Raw genomic sequence first — 17,057 nt, forward strand, 5'->3', positions numbered from 1 at the left:
AGTTACTCCACGGGTCAGTTTATTTTATTAGCTCTCACCACACTGTAGAGTGTCAGGTTCTGGGAAAATGCATTGGATCCTTACTATTTCTCCCTTGAGGGCCTGTGGGGGAAGGGGCTACTGAAAAGAGGACAGGAGAGCCCTCAAAACCAGCTCTGGGTGGGATAGGAAGTTCCCCCAACTCTTGGGAGGAGAGGGGCCAGAGCGGAGAAGGAGGTGTGGAGACCTGCCTGCCTCTGGCTTCACAGCAGGAGGGAGAGCTGCCCCACCAGCCGCTGACTGGTCATCGGACGTCACAGGTGCTGGAAAGGCCTTGCATGGTCAACCGAGCCTCTTCATTTTGCAGGTGGAGAAACAGGCATAGGCGTGGTCAGGGCCACACACTGAACTATAGAGCCATCCCCGGACACCAGGCTGCTGACCCCTGGGCTGTGGTTTGGGCAGTAGGGGGAGCTCCAGCTGAAAGGAGCCGGGGGCCTCACAGTGTGGACAGTACAGGTGGCCGAGTTGGAGAGACCCTGGTCACTGGGGAGCTTTGTACCGAGACTCCCCCGTGGGTGTTGGGGCTCCACGGATAAAACGAAGGGGTTAGATTTAGAGCAGCGGTTCTTATAGCTTTGCATTTATGAACCAATACAAGATGGTTCGCTTTTAAATTAGGAGATTAACATAAAGATTGCCATCTTTTTATCTTATCAAGTAAAGGCTTTACCCCAAATAATATCACCTACTATCACAATCATTTACTTTATACGGAGACACATATGGGAGGGGCATAATCTCAGAGTAAAGGTTGATTCTATAAATGGAAAGAATTTAGTTTTATTTAAAAAAACCCTCAGGATATTTTATTTTTATCATTTTTTCATGAACTGGTGGGAATGGACCAGTGCTGGTCGGCATGTGGGAACTGCTGGCTGGACAGATGACCTGCAGGGGTCCTTCCAACTTGGAAGGGCTGGGGTTCTAAACTGGTGTCTGAAGATGTCTCTTTGGCCCCTCACACTTCCAAAGCTGCCTCTTATTCCTGGAAGCACAGCTTGGCAGAGCCAGAGAAGTGAGCTGAGGATGGCCTGTCCCTGTCAATGAGCAAACAGGACCAGAAAGAACTGTCTAGATCAAGAGCTGGCCACCCTTTTCTGTAAAGAGCCAGAAAGTAAATACTGTGAGCACTCTGATGCACCCACTCACCTTCTGCCGTCCCAGGGCAGAGCAGCCACACACAGCACATACGTGAGTGAGTTATGGCTATGAACCAGCACAACTTTGTTTATGAACCAGGGCATTCGAATTTTGTATAATTTTCATCTCACAGAATCTCATTCTTCTTTTGATATTTAAAGCCTTTTAAATATAAAAATCATTCTTAGCTCCTGTGCTGTACACTCAGGTGGCCAGCTGGGTTGGGCCCATAGCCCATGGTTTGTGGACCCCATCTGGACTGCTGTTCTCACCCTGAAACTGTCACAGAACAGCCAGGTGGCTTTGGGCAAGTCGCTTCCCCACCGTGAACATCAGTCTCCTCACTGCTGACAAACCAGATTCAGTCTAGACTTAAAACAAGGAGGGAGGCACCTACCAGGGACAGCGCAGGCAGATACCTACTAGGCCTCACCCTGGGCAAATGGGGACAATGGACAGTCTTTCCTGACAGAGCTGACATACCTTGTCCTGAGACAGAAGGCCTCCTGGGCTTTCAGATGGGGCATCGTCCCCCTTGCATTTGGGGCAGATCCGATCCTCGCTGTTCCTGGGGACACATGAACAAATGCCGCTGAGTGAGGCATTCACAACTGCGTGGCATCAACCTCCGAGCCCACAGCTCCAGGAGCCCAGGCCCGAGCGTGGTGGCTGATATCAGTGAGTACACAGCTCCACGATCCCAGACCCACCCCCCCAAACCTCAGAAGCACTGGGCACCCGATGTTTTCCCATAGTTTGCAGTGAGCTTCTCTGGCAGCCAGACCTGCTCTGAAGTGACTGGAGGCTATGACAGACCTTACTTATACTATTTGCTGTGAATATTTATGTTGGATTGCAGAAATATTCACACACTAGATTATAAGGTGTGGCTCCAAACCCCGCTGGAAGAATTACATAGTGATGCACTGACTGACTTGCTTCTCTAAAATCTGAAAAAATTCTGAATTCCAAAATACACCCTGGCCCAGGGGTTCAGGTAAGGGTTTGTGGATGTATGGCTGTATCTGCTCTTCTTGGCTTCCTCTGTTTGATTTTGGTCTCTTATTTTTAGTAGTTACAGATAACTACGGCCTCTCAGAACAAGAAAGGGCCTCCGAGAACTCGTCATCTGAAGTTCTTAACCATGAGTAGGTGCCAGACTTTGACTCGGGTGACACACGGGCCTACGCGCTTTTACAAAGCCCCCAAGTGATCTGATCCCCCTGGGGAGAGCCACTGGTCAGGCCCATTTTACAGGGAGGAGAATGAGGCCTGGGACGACACGCGGACTGGCTGAGGGAGAGTGAGGCAGGGGCAGGGCTGGCAGAGCTCTTCGGGCCTCAAGCCTGGATCCCTCCGACATCCTGTCGGCTCCTTCCCTGGTTTTGGAAGAATGAAGAAGGAAGCCAAGAGACCCGTGGCAAAAGCCAGAGATGAACCCAGAACATTCAGCTTGACGGCAAGAGCTGTCCAGCTTTGTTCCTCCCCCGACTTGCCCTTTCTACCACCACTGCCACCACCGCTGCCCTCCTTCCCACCGCCTCCTACTTTGTCAAAGCATTTGAACTTTTCAAGCTTGCCTGATTCAGTTTCCCCACCTTCTGAAACTGTAAAGCCCCAAGAAAGGTCATGCTAGGGGCCCACGGCAGTTCAAGAATACATTTGCCAGGAAACTGACTTGGGGCAACTGATCTCATCGCTCCATTAGTCCTCACTGTCCTCATCTGTAAAATAGGATGCTAATAGTATCCATCTTTCCCAGGTTCTTCTGAAGACACAAGGAATGAGTGCTTGGCACACAGTCGGTACATAATAGTTGCTTAAGGTGGGATGCTGAAGACTGTATGGATGTCGCACCTCTCTATTTATATTTTAAATGTAAACATACACATATTTTAATATATAATATATGGACTGCATTACATAAGTATTTTATACATACAGAAAACATGTGTATTTTACAGAAAGATATTTACTTACACATTTATACCTATTTTAGATTTTACAGATACATACATAGAAACATGTACATATATAAATATACTAGATTTTTTTTGTCCCCTTGAAAAGCGTTCCCAGCAAATAGAAGTGATGGGTGACATTGTGGAAGGAGATATATTTGTACAGCAGCTTGTCACTTACAACTAGGTTGATATTCATTATTACAAGAACCCTGGGGAATGTTATTGATTGGGCCTTGTAGCAGCCCTGGGAGGTAAAAATCACTTTGCAGGCATTTTATAGACAAGGAAGCTGAGGCTTCAAGACATTAAGCAATTTGCACGGGCCATACAGTAAGTAAGCAGCCCAGCTGGGCCTAGAGGCTCTCCCTCCACCCTAGCCGGCCTTCTGCTGAGGGAGCTGCCTTCTTTCTGTGGCTGCTTCTCCTTCCACCAGCAGTCAGATGGGGCAGCATCAGGGGCTGCAAGGAACAAGCTTGGAAGCCGAAGCCAGAGAGGTGAAGTCACCTGCCCGCAGCCCCAGTTCCTCTCATCCTTGCCTCCCATCAGGGGTCCCTCCCGGGCACCTCCTTCCCACCCACCCTTTGCCCCTCTGACCCCTCACCTCACGTTCTCAGGGAGACATGCAGCACAGCAGAGGGGTCTGGGCTCTGGTGGGTCCCGGCAGACGGTGGGGGGACACCCAAATGGGAACTCGTTCTCATCGGGGGCCGAGCGGGGGCTGGTGGCTGAGCCAGAGGCCATGCCGGGGTCCCAGGCTGGCTGAGGAGGGGGCCTGTCCAAGCTCCTCTGGGGAGGGGAGCAGCCCCGTGGAGTCTGCGTCGGGCCACCCTCTCTGATGAGCAGGAGTCTGATGACTTTATCTTCTCACTGCCTTGTGTGGTTCAACGTCACAGCTGAGTCACAGCAGGGATGGGACAGGAATTACCCTTTGTGGTGGAAAAAATCCCCTGGATGGTGACTGAAAGCTCTAGGAGTGTCCAGTCATTCTTTCGAGTGAGAGGGAGGAGGAGAGCAAGTCAGAGAGAAAAAAGAACGATGTCACGAACTTTCAGGAACCACTGTCAGAGTTCCCCTGTCGGAGAGCCTCAGGCTTCCTTCATCCACCTCCTCCCCAGGGACGTGGGCAGAGTCAAAGCCAGCAACCTGCCTGTGTTCCCTGGGACCTCCAAGCAGCGCAGAATTCTCAGTGGGGATGTTCACTGCTCTGGTGGAAATCCCCAGGGTTCTGGACGCAGGTCCAAAAATGCAAGTTCCAGATGCATTAGCTCTGTCCTGTCCAGAATGTCTCAGGTAAAAGTCACTTCCTCACAGTGAGTCCCGGTTACCCCATCTGTGAAAAAAGGAAATGCAACAGGGTGTCTTCAAGGCTTCTCTGGGCTCTAAAATTCCAGGACCCCCATGGCCAAGACAACCAGAGGCCTCTGGTGGCCCAGTCCTGCCTGTGGCATTCTTCATCAGTCAGGGTGACACCCAGCCCTCCCCTCCTTTGCAGCCCAAGGCCCCAGGACAATGGACTGCTCAGGGCCCTCCCACCACGGCCCCACTCAGGAAGTCATAGGTAGCCACAGACTCGGTTCAGGCGCCACCACTTCCCGGCCCTGGGGAGAACAAAGGTCTAAAGAAACACAAGATCACAGGGAGTTGGTCTCAGCAGCCAAGTGGGACACAGATCCCTGGTTGAATGGGAACCATGGCTGCTGACATGTCTACTGTGCACCAGGCAACATTCTCCTTCCTATTCCTTAGAGTAACCTGCTGGGAAGTCCATAGGCATGGAAAGGCACAGAGAAGCAAGATGCCTGGTCCAAAGTCACACAGCCCCTGGTAGTGGAGAACGATTAGTACCAGGTCTATGGGACTCCAAGCTCTGTGTTCTTCCTCTCATACAAGAGACAAAAGCAAGGCACTTAAAATTGCCAAAGATGTGGAAACAACCTAAATGTCCGCAACAGGTGAATGGATAAAGAAGATGTGGTGTGTGTGTGTGTGTATGTATATGTATGAATGTATGTGTGTGTGTGTGTGTGTGTGTGTGTGTGTATATACAACTCGGCCATAAGAAAGAAATGAAAAATTGCCATTTGCAGCAACCTGGATGGACTTGGAGGGTATTGCGCTAAGTGAAGTAAGTCAGACAGGGAAAGTAAATACTGTATGATGTCACTTACATGTGGAATCTAAAAAGTACAATAAACTAGTGAATATAACAAAAAAGAAGCAGACTTGTAGATAGAGAAAACAAACTAGCAGTTACCAGTGGGGAAAGAGAAGGGGGAGGGGCAACATGGGGGCGGGCAGCAGGAAATACAAACTATTGGGTATAAGATAGGTTTAAGGATGTATTGTACAAATTGGGAACACAGCCAATAACTCTGTAATAACTGTAAATGGAAAGTAACCTTTAAAAATTGTGTAAAAGTAAAAACTTTAAATACAAATAAGAAAAAAAAAAAGGAAGGAAAGCAAGGCAGCCTGGTGGAGCCTAGAGCCTGGGATGGAGGTCAGAGCTTCCAGCCTCTGGTTTCTCATCTATCAAATGGAAAAGATGATCTCTCTACATCTTTCTATCCTACTGGGCTACTAGAAGGGGCTGTGCACACTTTCACAATAGTCTGAGGCCTGCAGATCTGAATTGGGATCCTGAGCCCATCAATCACTATCTGTGGGTCCTGAGACAAGATCAGTAACTTCTCTGAACCTGTTTCTGCATCTGTAAAATGGGGGTAATATTAATATCTACTTTACCTAACTGTGGTGATGACTAAATGAGATCATGGGGGAAAGTGAGGCATGGTAGACCACCCGAGTGAAGTGCTCGAAAGGCTTTGACACTGATGATGGCCACAGCCCTTCCAGCTCCTCAAGATCAGGAAAAAAGATTAAAATGGTAAATTATGCTCATAAAGTGTTTTCACATCCATCAGCTTGAGTTGAGCCTCACAAGGTAGGTCAGAGGCTGTCCTGACTCTAGATAAATTCACTGCCCACCTTCCCTGGAGTGAGGCTGGGGCTGCCAGGGGCTGCTGGCGAAGAGGGCGTGGCATCTGACCCTGCTGCTACAGTGGAAATCAGGACGTCCACCCTTACCTGAGCCAGTCCTGGCCTGGTCTTCTCAGCAGATGACCCTGAGGCCTATTTCAGAGAAAAGACTATCAGAAAGCCATTCCCTTAACTGCATCCCCCAAACCTGCAGACATCCCTGCATCCCCATCTGCTCCCCTCATTCCCTTGGTTTGGCACAGACAGACCGAAGACTTATCTCTCCATCCAATTTCTGGATCCCTTTCTCTCTAGTTCCTTCTCTCTCCCGTGTCTTCAATGCCTCTCATCTCCTTCCTCTCACCATCAAAATATACTCCCGTGTCTTCAATGCCTCTCATCTCCTTCCTCTCACCATCAAAATATACCCAAGGTTTTCTAATAATTAAAAGTGAAAAATAATAAGCACTACTTTTTAGTGCTGCGTTAAGGGACTTCATGGGCACTATCTCATCTAATTGTCACATGAACCCTATGAGGCAGGTATTATCATCTTCATCTCCATTTTACAGATGTGTGAAATGACGCACCAAGAGGGTCAGTGACTTGCCCAAGGACCCATAATGAGTGGGGACTCCCAGAACCCAGAGCCTGTGCTCTGACCACACATTGTACTTTAAAACGCTCTTCACTCTCACCCTACATTCCTCTCCTGCATCTGTATGCTCTCCTGGTAGATCTTCCAGAAAATACTGTCTACATGGGCGCTCCGCTTCCTCACTCCAAGCAGCACAGAACCATCTCCCCGTGGTTCTCAAGGCTGAAGTTGCCAAATGTCTGGGGCCTGTCTCAGTTTCTATCCAACAAGCCCTGTGGCCATCACCTGACACACCTCCTGGCCCCGCCTTTCGAATTCCGTCCCTTGCTAAGGCTTCCCGCATCCCTTCCGAGCCCCCCCCCCCCACTTCTCTGGCTGCTCCTCCTCTTCTCCAAGGCCCCTTTTCCTTCTCATCCGCCCCATCTCCGTGGCCCCACACGCGAAGTCTCTCTGCGCCGCGCACCTGCATCTCCCCAGCCTTCCACTTGCCCTTCCAAGTGCTCCTGGATCAGATCCCACTTCCCCTGGGAGTCCCCTGGGCCTCCCCAGGACGGGGTTGGGCGCCCGATTTTCGATCCCATAGCGTCCCACAGCCCGAGCACAGCCCCTCCCACCGTCCGACTCAGTGATGCTCGGTGGCCTGTCCCCCAGCCCCGGTCCTACGCCCCACTCCACCCCCCAAGGGCAGTACATCCCCCGCCACATCTCAAGATGTGAGCGCAGCGCTGGAACCAGAGCAGCGCCCGCGACTATTCACGGATGAGTGACCCCAGGGGGTGCCCCGGGAGCCCGCAGGAAGGGCGGGGGCAGGCTCTGCAGCGGCGATTCCGGGTCCCGGCGGCGCGCTGGGAGGCCCGCACTTGGGAAGCCCCCGCCCCAGCGAGCGGGAGCCCTGCGGCCCCGGCAGGGGCGGGGGTGTGGGGGGGAGTTTGGGCTCGGGGGCCGGGACCCACAGCAGCCCCGGGGCGGGTGGGGGCGGGGTGCAGTGCAACCAACCTCGGCGCCGCCGCCTCCCCGCGGCCCGGCGGGAGCTTCCGGTGGCGCGAGTACGTAGCCCGGCGGCGGAAGCGGGGAGGGCAGGCCCGGGACTGGTTCCTGCGTCCCGAGCCGCCTCCAGAGGCTGTCCCTGGGGGCAGGCCGCGCGCTCCCCTGATGGGGAAACTGAGGCCGGGGCGAGATCCACAGCTTCGCAGGGTCTGTTTTTCCTCTGGGAACTGACCCGCTACCTGGCGTGTTTCTGGCGCATGGATGGGACTCAGTAAAATGTTCGCAGAATAAACGAACATAGACCTGGGACTTAAACCCTCACCCGATCCCCTGCCTGCCTGAATCCCGCGTGAAGTCGGGGCGAGCAGTAGCAAAACCCAAGTCTCAGCCCTCTTGGATTCCTGCCAATATCCTAGCGCAGACCCAGGCTCGTCCAAGCTTACTGGGTTGGAGCAATCAGCAAGAGATGGTACAAAGGGGCTCCGAAGGCGCGGTGCTTTTACAGAACTGGTCGTTTTCGAGAACCGTTCCTGATTTCGCCTAAACAGACACACAGCCACTCATTCGCAATGAGTGTTGTGTAATCAATCAAAATAGTTATGGAACTTAGTGTTGGGATAGAATTTTTCTTGAAGAGATACAGACCAACCTTTATTTTTGCAGATTTGACAAAGGCTCCTCCTTCAAGACCTAATCTCTGCAGGACTGTTAGTTGTGAGAGGAATGAGGCTGACTACTTTGTTGTTTTGGTTTTGTTTTAGTTACTCAGAGACACCCATTACATTCTGTATGTATTAGGGTCGCATTTTTTTTTTTTTTTTTTTTTGTCTTGACACCCAGCTGGAGTTGGGAACTCTGCTTTACTTCTTTGGTTTTGTTTGTTTTTAACCTGGGATGTATTTAAGCCTCCCATTCGCCTGGGGCAGAGCTCCCAGCTTCTGACTGAGAAGCTGATGCTGCAGGACAGAGTCCTCCAGCCTCTGGTCCTACCTGGAGGGGCGACACTTGCTTGCAGACAAGCAGAGAGTCTCAGGGACCTCCAATACAGGCAATCTGTGGGAGGCGGACCAGAGGTGGCTTCTCTGGTCACTTTCAGTTATAAGAAAAGGATTTAGAGCTTTGAGTCTCTGGTTTAAAAATTCGACAATTCTCAGTCCAATCCAGGAAGGATTTGGGATCTATAAAAGCCATTCTCTGGTCCCAATTCTCTCCCACCCACCCTTTCCTCTCCGCCCCAAGCCAGTGTAAGCAAACAGGCAACCTGACCTTACTCTCTTCATGTGCCACATCCTGTTTTCAGATTAATGAGCTCATTTGGTGGAAATTTACCAAGGGAAATAGTTTAATTTTGGAAAGTACCAAAAACTTATCTGTAGTCACTTGGCTTATTTTTGGGGTCTCTTGAAATAGAGGGGGCATCACCAGAGGACCTCTGAGCGCTCAGGGGACAGCAAGGCTGCAGAAATTGAAAGTTGAGCCCAACAAGACTGAACCTGACTCAGAAAGGAATGGAAACCTTTTGAAGACCACTCATCTCTACCCAGTAGAAATTTTTTTTTTCCAAAAATATATTTAAGAAGAAAAGTAGTCCACCTCGCTAAGGCCTAAAATCTGGTGGTGTGAATCTGGGGCCATGATCGGGGTACAAGAAACACACACAGGGAAGTAGGGAATGTCTTGAGCCTTCGTGGTACCTCTCACATCCACATCTGCTCTGCTTGCTCTAAGAGGCATCAAAAGGTTTCCATTCTCCAGGTTTGCCCCAGTCCTTCAGCTGCCAGGCTCCTGACACTGAAGTGGCCTGCTAGCCTTGGAACCTTTTGAGCTTATGATTCCTGCAAGGAGCTAAAGACTGAATGGCTAGGAGGACTCTGGAGAATTAAGTTTTGAGAGCCATTCTGCATTGAAGATGGCAGAGCGCCTGTGACAGCCCCCCTAAGTGTCTGACCACCTCCTGGCCTGCCCTCTTTCCTAGAGGAGGGATTTTTAATCCCTTCTAAAATGCAGAATAGAAAAATGGTGAAAACTGACAAAGCCCTGCCAATTTAGTACTGGGATGAAACGAGTTGTGTCTTCCCTCTCTCTGCTCCTGTCTGAAATCTGTAGTGATATTTTGGAGGATATATTTCTATTTTGGAATAAGTGCTGGGCTAGGAATCAAGAGGCTTGTGGGGTTTTTTTTTGTTTTGTTTTGTTTTTGCCACTAAAGCAGTTTGGGGTATAGGGGTGGGGTGCAGATAAATAAGTGAATGCTTAAGTAATAATTCAAGAAATAATAGTCCATAGTTTTGTTTTTGGTGGAAAATGACCTTAAAGATCATAGAATGCATTGGGTTTTTCAAACTTTGTATTAGCTGTGAGACTGTATCTTTGAATGCTTTTTCACCTGGAGCCCACACATAGAAACCAGCTAAAGCAGAGATGCTCTGTGAAGTGGAGCAGGCAGCTGGGAGCCTGTGTGCTGGGCGTCTGTCTTCTCCATCCTGATCTCTAGGCTCTAGGGACATGGTTTAAAAATCATGGACCTATGAGATGCTCCTAGGTCCCAGAGATGAAAACAAGGATCCTCTCCTGGGCTGGCTTGCCTCTGCTATCCTAGCCTTTCAATCTTTATTCCAACGACGGTGCCTTTCCATGTGTTATAGTCCAGATGGGCATTGGAAGAGAGAGAGGTTACATTGGCCTGGTCATTAGCCTGGGGGTGCGGGAGCAGGACCAGATTGGAGCTTAAGCATCTGGAGGACTGGGGTCAGTGGCCATGGTAAAAATAACAAAAGTGACAATAATAGTGGCTGCACTTCATTTAAATCCGACACGGCTCTAAGCACATCACATGCCTTGCTCCCTTTACTAAGCTCAGTAAGAAGAGGTGAGAAAACTAACTTCTCCTTTCCGGGTGAGAAAAATAAGGCTTCAAGAGTTAAGTATGTAACTTGGTCAGGGTCACACTCTGCACATTCAGACCAAGCTGGGGTCTTACCTGGTTCCTCACAGGCAAACTGAGAGTCGTTTTCCTGCTCCGGGCCTCAATTTCCTCATTTTTCAGGTGACAAGAATGGAACAGAAACTCCCTGGGATCATTTGCACATCCCTTTCAGTTTACAAAATCCAGGCCTGGGGTACAGATGGTGAAGTGACCCCTTATTGCAGTCCAATATGCTGGAGTGTCCTCAAGCCTCTTAATTCTTGACATTTTTTTAAACCAGAGACAAGGAGAGGAGAGGAGCCAGGTCACTGTGACCCAGACTTCCATTTGAGGGTCACAAGGAGGCCTTCCTGAGGGCCAGCTGGGAGAAAAGGAATTTTAGAGTCCCGTCTAGGGTGGAAGTAGGCTCCAAAGAGGGGTGAGGGGATGGGGTTGGGTCAGAGTTACTACAGAGATGTTCATTGACTTCACCCCACACATACTTATTAACATTTATAGTGTGTTTGGCTAAAAGCCAGGCCCCAGATTATCTCAGTGAGTGAGGCAGACCCGGCTCCTGGTCTCAGGACAGCTGCCTCCGAGATGTGAATGAACCGGGTAAGTGGATCCAGCCAGCTAACATCAGACATTTGGGTGGCTTCTGTTTGTCAACAACCCCTAAAATGTGGGGCCCAGAATGGCCTCTACTCATAAATACCAAACATTCTCCATTTTACCCTTTTATTTCTTCTTTTCATTGCCAGCTGCACCCTTTGACCCTGTCATATTCACAGCTTGTGTTTAGTAAAAGCAGTTCATGAATGGCTTTCCTGCTAGCATCATCTTAATCTCCCCTGATTACTTCTGATTCCAGAATCAGGAAATTTGATTAAACAGATGATTGCAGGTTATCAGTCACCTAGTCGACTAGAATACCAAATGGTCCCGGGCTCCTTAACCCAAATTCAATACTTCCCCGGGGTAACTCACACACAGCTGATATCAACAACAAAACAAAGAAATACACCAAATGCTCTTGTGGAAACTCTAGCTTGTAGTACACATTCTCCACTTTGGTGTGATGATTTCATCTGTCCCAAGTTTCCTTCTGTTAATATCTATCTTGGTTCTTACTATAGTTATTATGACTGGCAACTTACAAAATGTGCCTGTTTACAAGTTTTTTTTTTCCCTGCCACACTAGACTCTGTGAATGATATGAATATAAGAAATTAAATGAATTTAAAGTGTTAAAGTAAAGCCATGTCTGACTTCTTCATTGTTCTTCCCCGCCCCCACCACTTAGCACAGAGGAGGCAGTCATTAAATGTTTGTTGAATGAGTAACTAATACACAGAGCATGATCCATGATCATTTTTACTTACGGTAGCAGCTGTTAATGATGATTTCACTGTCATCACAAAACATTCATTAAGAATCCTTGGCCTGGCCTTTTTCAGGGTATTGTGAAGTTAGAGATAGCATTCTGGCAAAAATGTGAAATCTGAGGTTCTTTTTTGAAAGGAGTTTCTGTATCTGGTGATTTTCCCTATCTCAATAGATTTCTAGATTTTAAGGAAAGAAACTAAGTACCTCAGAAGTTCTGTGAAGTGTAGGCTCCAGAGCTGTCCCTAGGGATTTTCCAATTACATGTGGGACTGGCCAGTATATTTGAAGGTGCCGTGGGGATTTCAATTTGTGATGGGGGTGCCAGTGATACCCACGGGGATAGTAACGTGTTCCAGGTTGGCAGATGGACCCTTTGATAAAGACAAGCTCTTAAGATGCCAATAATGATGAAGGCAGACAACTTTGGGTCAATACTAGTCAATCTGCTGCTTCTCTTTGCCATTTCTGGCCACCCGCGTGCCCTGTTCTAAAAGACTGGTTTTGCTACATGTCAAATTTCTTCTATTATGGACTTTGGCACTAAAGACTCTCCTGGGCCCCCGAGGCCTTTTGCTGGGCTATGGAATTAATGTTCTTCCTTCACACTTACCTTTGTGTGGTTGGGTTTCCCGGACTCTTGGCTGGAGCAGAACAAGAATTAGGCGATGTTCTAGCTCCAAAGCAGGCAGCATCCGGCTGAGGAGGGGTGCAGCCTAGGGATCCTCATCTCACTCTGCCCCGAGGACTCAGCCTGAGAGAGAAATATCAGGCAGTGAGGAGAGCTCTTACTCAGCAATCAGGGGACCTGCCTCTAACATTGACCCTCAGAACTGTGGGGTAAAGTCCATCCCATCCTTGGGCCTCATTTGTCTTATCTGCAAAGTGTGAGAATGACTGCAGAGGAGGCCTTCAGGGCAAACTCTTCAACCATTCAATCCCTGGTGCTGGGGAAGGGGTACAACTCTCCCACCTGTTGAGGGGTTGGTCTCCCCATCTGGACCAGGAACCCCTCCAATGAATGCTGGAAGCTTCCACTAGATGCCTGGACTTTTTGGATGCCAGAAGTTTTTTTTTTTTTTTTTTTCTTTTTTTCAAGAGAAAGCAATGTGAAAAACCTCCTCTGATGGATTTCTTTCAGAGCTCAAGCCAGATGAATTCCCAGCACAAGCCAAGACTTGGGAGCAAGAATGTCGGGCAGGAAGTCATAGGCTAAGAACCAGGGCTACAGCCTGTGTTCCCTCAAAGAATAGCCAAGCTGGGGGCTGGGATTGCGAGTGTGGGGTTGGTGTTTGCTCACCTCTTTTGAACTTCTTGTCTAAAGAAGGAGAAACGAGGGGCTCAGGGAGGGGAATGAGCTTGCACAGTATGTCAGGGGTCTAGAGACATGTTCCTCTATGTTCTGTTGTCTTTTGTCCCCAAATGTTTCAATAATACCCCTGTCCTTTCTTGTTCCTGCATTTATTTCTCCTCAGATAGCTCTCCACAAAACTGGTTTTCCTGAGGGCCAGGGAGCAGGGCATACTCATTTCTGTAGGCCCCCCTTGCCCAGTCTGTCTCTTGCACACTAATAAATATCTATTCAGAGAGATTGATTTGCCATCCTAAGTGGATCCAGGAATATTAGGAATATATTAATCCTAACTTTCACATCTGTGGATTCCCCAAATGTTTTTGAAAATACATTTTAGCTTCTCCCACAAGCCTATTTGCTCATTTTTAGAAGAACTGTAGTATAGACATCTAGCAACACTTTCTGGGGAGATCATTATCTCAGTCATTTTGGAGCTAGAATGCAGGCATTTTTAAAATGCAAAATCCAACAGACAAGAAAAGCCAGTCTGTCTGGCTGCCATCCTTGGTAGCTATCTTCTGGAAACAGCATCCAGCTACACAGCCAGAGAGCCTTGGGTAGGGTCCACAGCTCTCTCCAGCCCCTCTGATTGCTGAAACTGGAGCTGCCTGAGGAGGCCAGGACCCTGGCACCAGCTCCTGCCCCGTCCTGCTTCTCTGTTCACAGAGAATGTGTCTGCACACGAGCCCTCCCAAGCGACCTTGGAAACCCTCCAAGGACAGGCCTGGAGGCCTGCCAGGAGGGAGGGTACTCCTGGAAAGGACACATCTCTGGGAAGCAGAGACCATGGCATACAGGCACACACAAGCAAATGCTTGCAGGATGGCCAGATCTTCCAAGGTTTCGAGAGAAACTGACCATCTGGATCTTCATGTGCAATGTCTTAATTTTTAGAACACTTTGTAAGCCAAAAAACAAACTCTGATCAAATGAGTATCCCCACAAACCGTGTCTGCGGTTCCACAATTTGCGACCTCTGGTACAGCCTGGAATGTCACACACCCGACCTAAGCAGGTGAGCTAATGCCCTGCTGGTAGCTCACAGGACTCTACACACAGTTGGTACTTATCCAGGTGCAGACCCCACGCACACCTGCTAGAGACCAGTCATCAAACATTTACACACACTTGGTAGCTCCTAGGATGTCCTTTTACTGTTTTTACTTTCCAGCTAAGGAGACAGTTGAGGATCTCCAAGGTCGTGTAGCTGGTAAGTGGCTGGACTCCATGGCTGCCTGGCCACAAAGCCAGTGTTTGCCCCACAGTCGCCTCCCGAAGCCTGCACCCTGAACTGAAATGCCTGCTACTCGGCATCTCTCAGTTAACTCAGCCCTGGGGGTTCAGGGTCTGTGTTTTATTTGCTGTTGCATCGCCATCGCCTAGCACTGCCCAGTGGAATACAGATGGTGCTCAATAAATTCTTGTGGGCTTGCTCACAGGCACACAAACACACTTACAGAGGCAGGCACACGTAAACCCTCACTGTCACATAACTCCTCCCCAAGAACTGCCCAAGAACACCCTAACACTCACGATCCCAGAGGCGCGGGCCCACTCCCACCTCCCACCTCCCGCAGCATCCCAAGCCAGACCTCCCCAAGTCCTCCTGCCAGCCTTGCCCAAAGCCTTCACAAATCGTTTCCTGGAAATCTTGAGGCTTGTGGTGTTCTTTTTCCCTAACTCAGGAGACAACTCAGCAGTTTTGTTTTTCAAAGTCTGGGACTCATAAACCTGGAATCCTTTCTTCGTTTTTTCCACTAGAATTTTCCTTGGCCCAGTGCCTTCCCCAGGGGCCTTGGCTGGGAGCTTGCACGCACAGCGCCCTCTGCTGGGCACCGTCCTCCCAACCTCGTGGGCAGTTGCAGAGAGGGGAGAGGGGCGTCCGTCCCAGACACAGCTGCTTTACAGATGGAGAAACCGAGTCAGGCAGTGGTACGGGGGAGAGGTTGCGGGGTATGGGCTCACTCCAAGTGTGGGCCAATGCGCGCTACTACTAAGTGGTTCTGTGATTTTTTTTTTTTGATTGTTGAAAACAATAAAAGAAGAAATAGCTTCCAGAGCTCAGACACGGCAGGGAAATGCCCTTTGCTCTCCCCAGGGCCTCTGTGTGGGGCAGATGGCAGAGGTTTGGGAACTTCGTCAGATTCAACTTTATCCTTGAATTCCTACCACATTAAGTAGGTGAGGAAACTGAGACACAGAGATGTTGGGGGAACGAGGAGGGGGGATATTTATTGAGCATCTGCTATGTGCTAGTTAGGCTGACAAATTCTCATTTAATCTTCACAGCAACCTTGTGAGGTAGGTTTGTTTCCACTTTACAGATTAAGATACAGAGGCTGAATGACGTCTCAAGATCAGAAAAGAAGGGGGATAACTGGGACTGAGTCCAAACCTGCTGTTTTTGGGCTTTGCAGCCTCCTGGATTTTTTCCGAGTGGGCTCACGGTGGAGCTTTGGTGGCTGGGCTCATCGAGACAAGGTTTCCCTGACCCTGCTGCTCATAAAAAGAAACCCCTCTCCTCAGCCTCTTCCAGAGGGCAGCATTGGGAGATGGGTTGAACAGCCCCATCAGGCTTGAAGCGGAGTTTGGAGGAGGGTCCTGGGACTGGCAGCTGTGCCAAGGCCCCTTAACTAACAGTAAAAACAAGATTGGATGTCTTTATAAACTGAATTCATGAGATGTTCCAAAGGGCAAGGGTTTTCCTGGAAAAGAAAGCAGGTCCTGGAAGGTTTTTGTTTTGTTTTTCTTCTTAATGGGGCCCTGGTTAATGACTCAAGGAAATGAAGAACACATTTCACCGAGAATTAGTCACTACCCTCCCCAACCCTCCATCTTGCTGCCCTTTCCAAATCTTCAAAACTTCTCACTTCCTTCAGGAAAACATCCAAGCCCCTGACCTTGTTCATCTTTGGTCTGGCGTGGCCTTATCTTCTACTTGTCTCATTGCAGTAAGCCACCCAGGGGTCTTGGTACACACTTCCCTCTAGTCTCATGCTGAGCCTTTGCTCCCATTATGACCCTTCTCTGAAAGGACTTCATTTCAGCTTATCCAGATCTTAGTCATTCTTCGAGACCCAGCTCAGAATTTGCCTTCTCCACTGTGCCCAATAGGAACCATCCTGCCTTAGCTAATGGATGTAGGTGCTAGTCCCCCTAACAGCCTGAGACCACTGAGAAATAGTATTGAATTCATCTCTGATCCCCCTATATGGGCATGGATGTGTGCACGTGTAAAGTGTGTATCTGCCTGTGTCCACACCCTTTATACCACCTAGCAGAGTGGTGCTCTAGAAAGGTCCCTGAGACCTTCTGCTATGGCATTAGAAGATTAGGGTTGAATGGAGATCAAAAGTGTTGGAGAGAGCTCCTGTGCTTCCCCCTTCCCAGGCCAAGAGAAAGGAACTTCATGGAGTCTACTTAGAGAACTTGGTGCAGGTCTACTGTGGTTTGAGATGGAGAGATACAGTGGACTGGCATCTGACAGCCACCAGAGAAATGGAAGGGATGAGTGATGGGTGTCATTTTAGACCATTAAGACAAGGGAGAGGTGGCATTGCTCAGACCAGCCTGAATTCCCCAAGTTGGTTTGTGTAAAGGATGCCTTTCCCAAGGACTAGAAATGGACCATGCACTGGAAGAACTAATGTGAAGGCCTCTTAGGTCTATTCAACAGGGGGACAAACTGATGGTACCACTGGA

General features: G+C 49.2%; 1 protein-coding gene across 2 annotated transcripts in view; it reads right to left on the reverse strand.

Moving 5' to 3' along the window:
• The window catches only part of TRAF1 (TNF receptor associated factor 1), a 28,295-nt gene extending 20,378 nt beyond the window's left edge, over window positions 1-7,917 (reverse strand). The window contains exons 1-4 of one of the 2 annotated variants that reach the window (XM_032478326.1): window positions 7,720-7,917; window positions 6,234-6,278; window positions 3,748-4,476; window positions 1,666-1,750 (exon numbers count right to left, since the gene is read on the reverse strand). In XM_032478326.1, coding sequence (XP_032334217.1) covers window positions 1,666-1,750; window positions 3,748-3,887 — 225 coding nt within the window. In that variant the 5' untranslated portion in view covers window positions 3,888-4,476; window positions 6,234-6,278; window positions 7,720-7,917. The remainder of the gene's footprint in view (window positions 1-1,665; window positions 1,751-3,747; window positions 4,477-6,233; window positions 6,279-7,719) is intronic. The other variant, XM_032478325.1, reaches the window with a different exon arrangement.
• Window positions 7,918-17,057: the final 9,140 nt, after the last annotated feature.

Source organism: Camelus ferus, chromosome 4, assembly GCF_009834535.1.
Source record: "Camelus ferus isolate YT-003-E chromosome 4, BCGSAC_Cfer_1.0, whole genome shotgun sequence".
NCBI lineage: Eukaryota > Metazoa > Chordata > Mammalia > Artiodactyla > Camelidae > Camelus > Camelus ferus.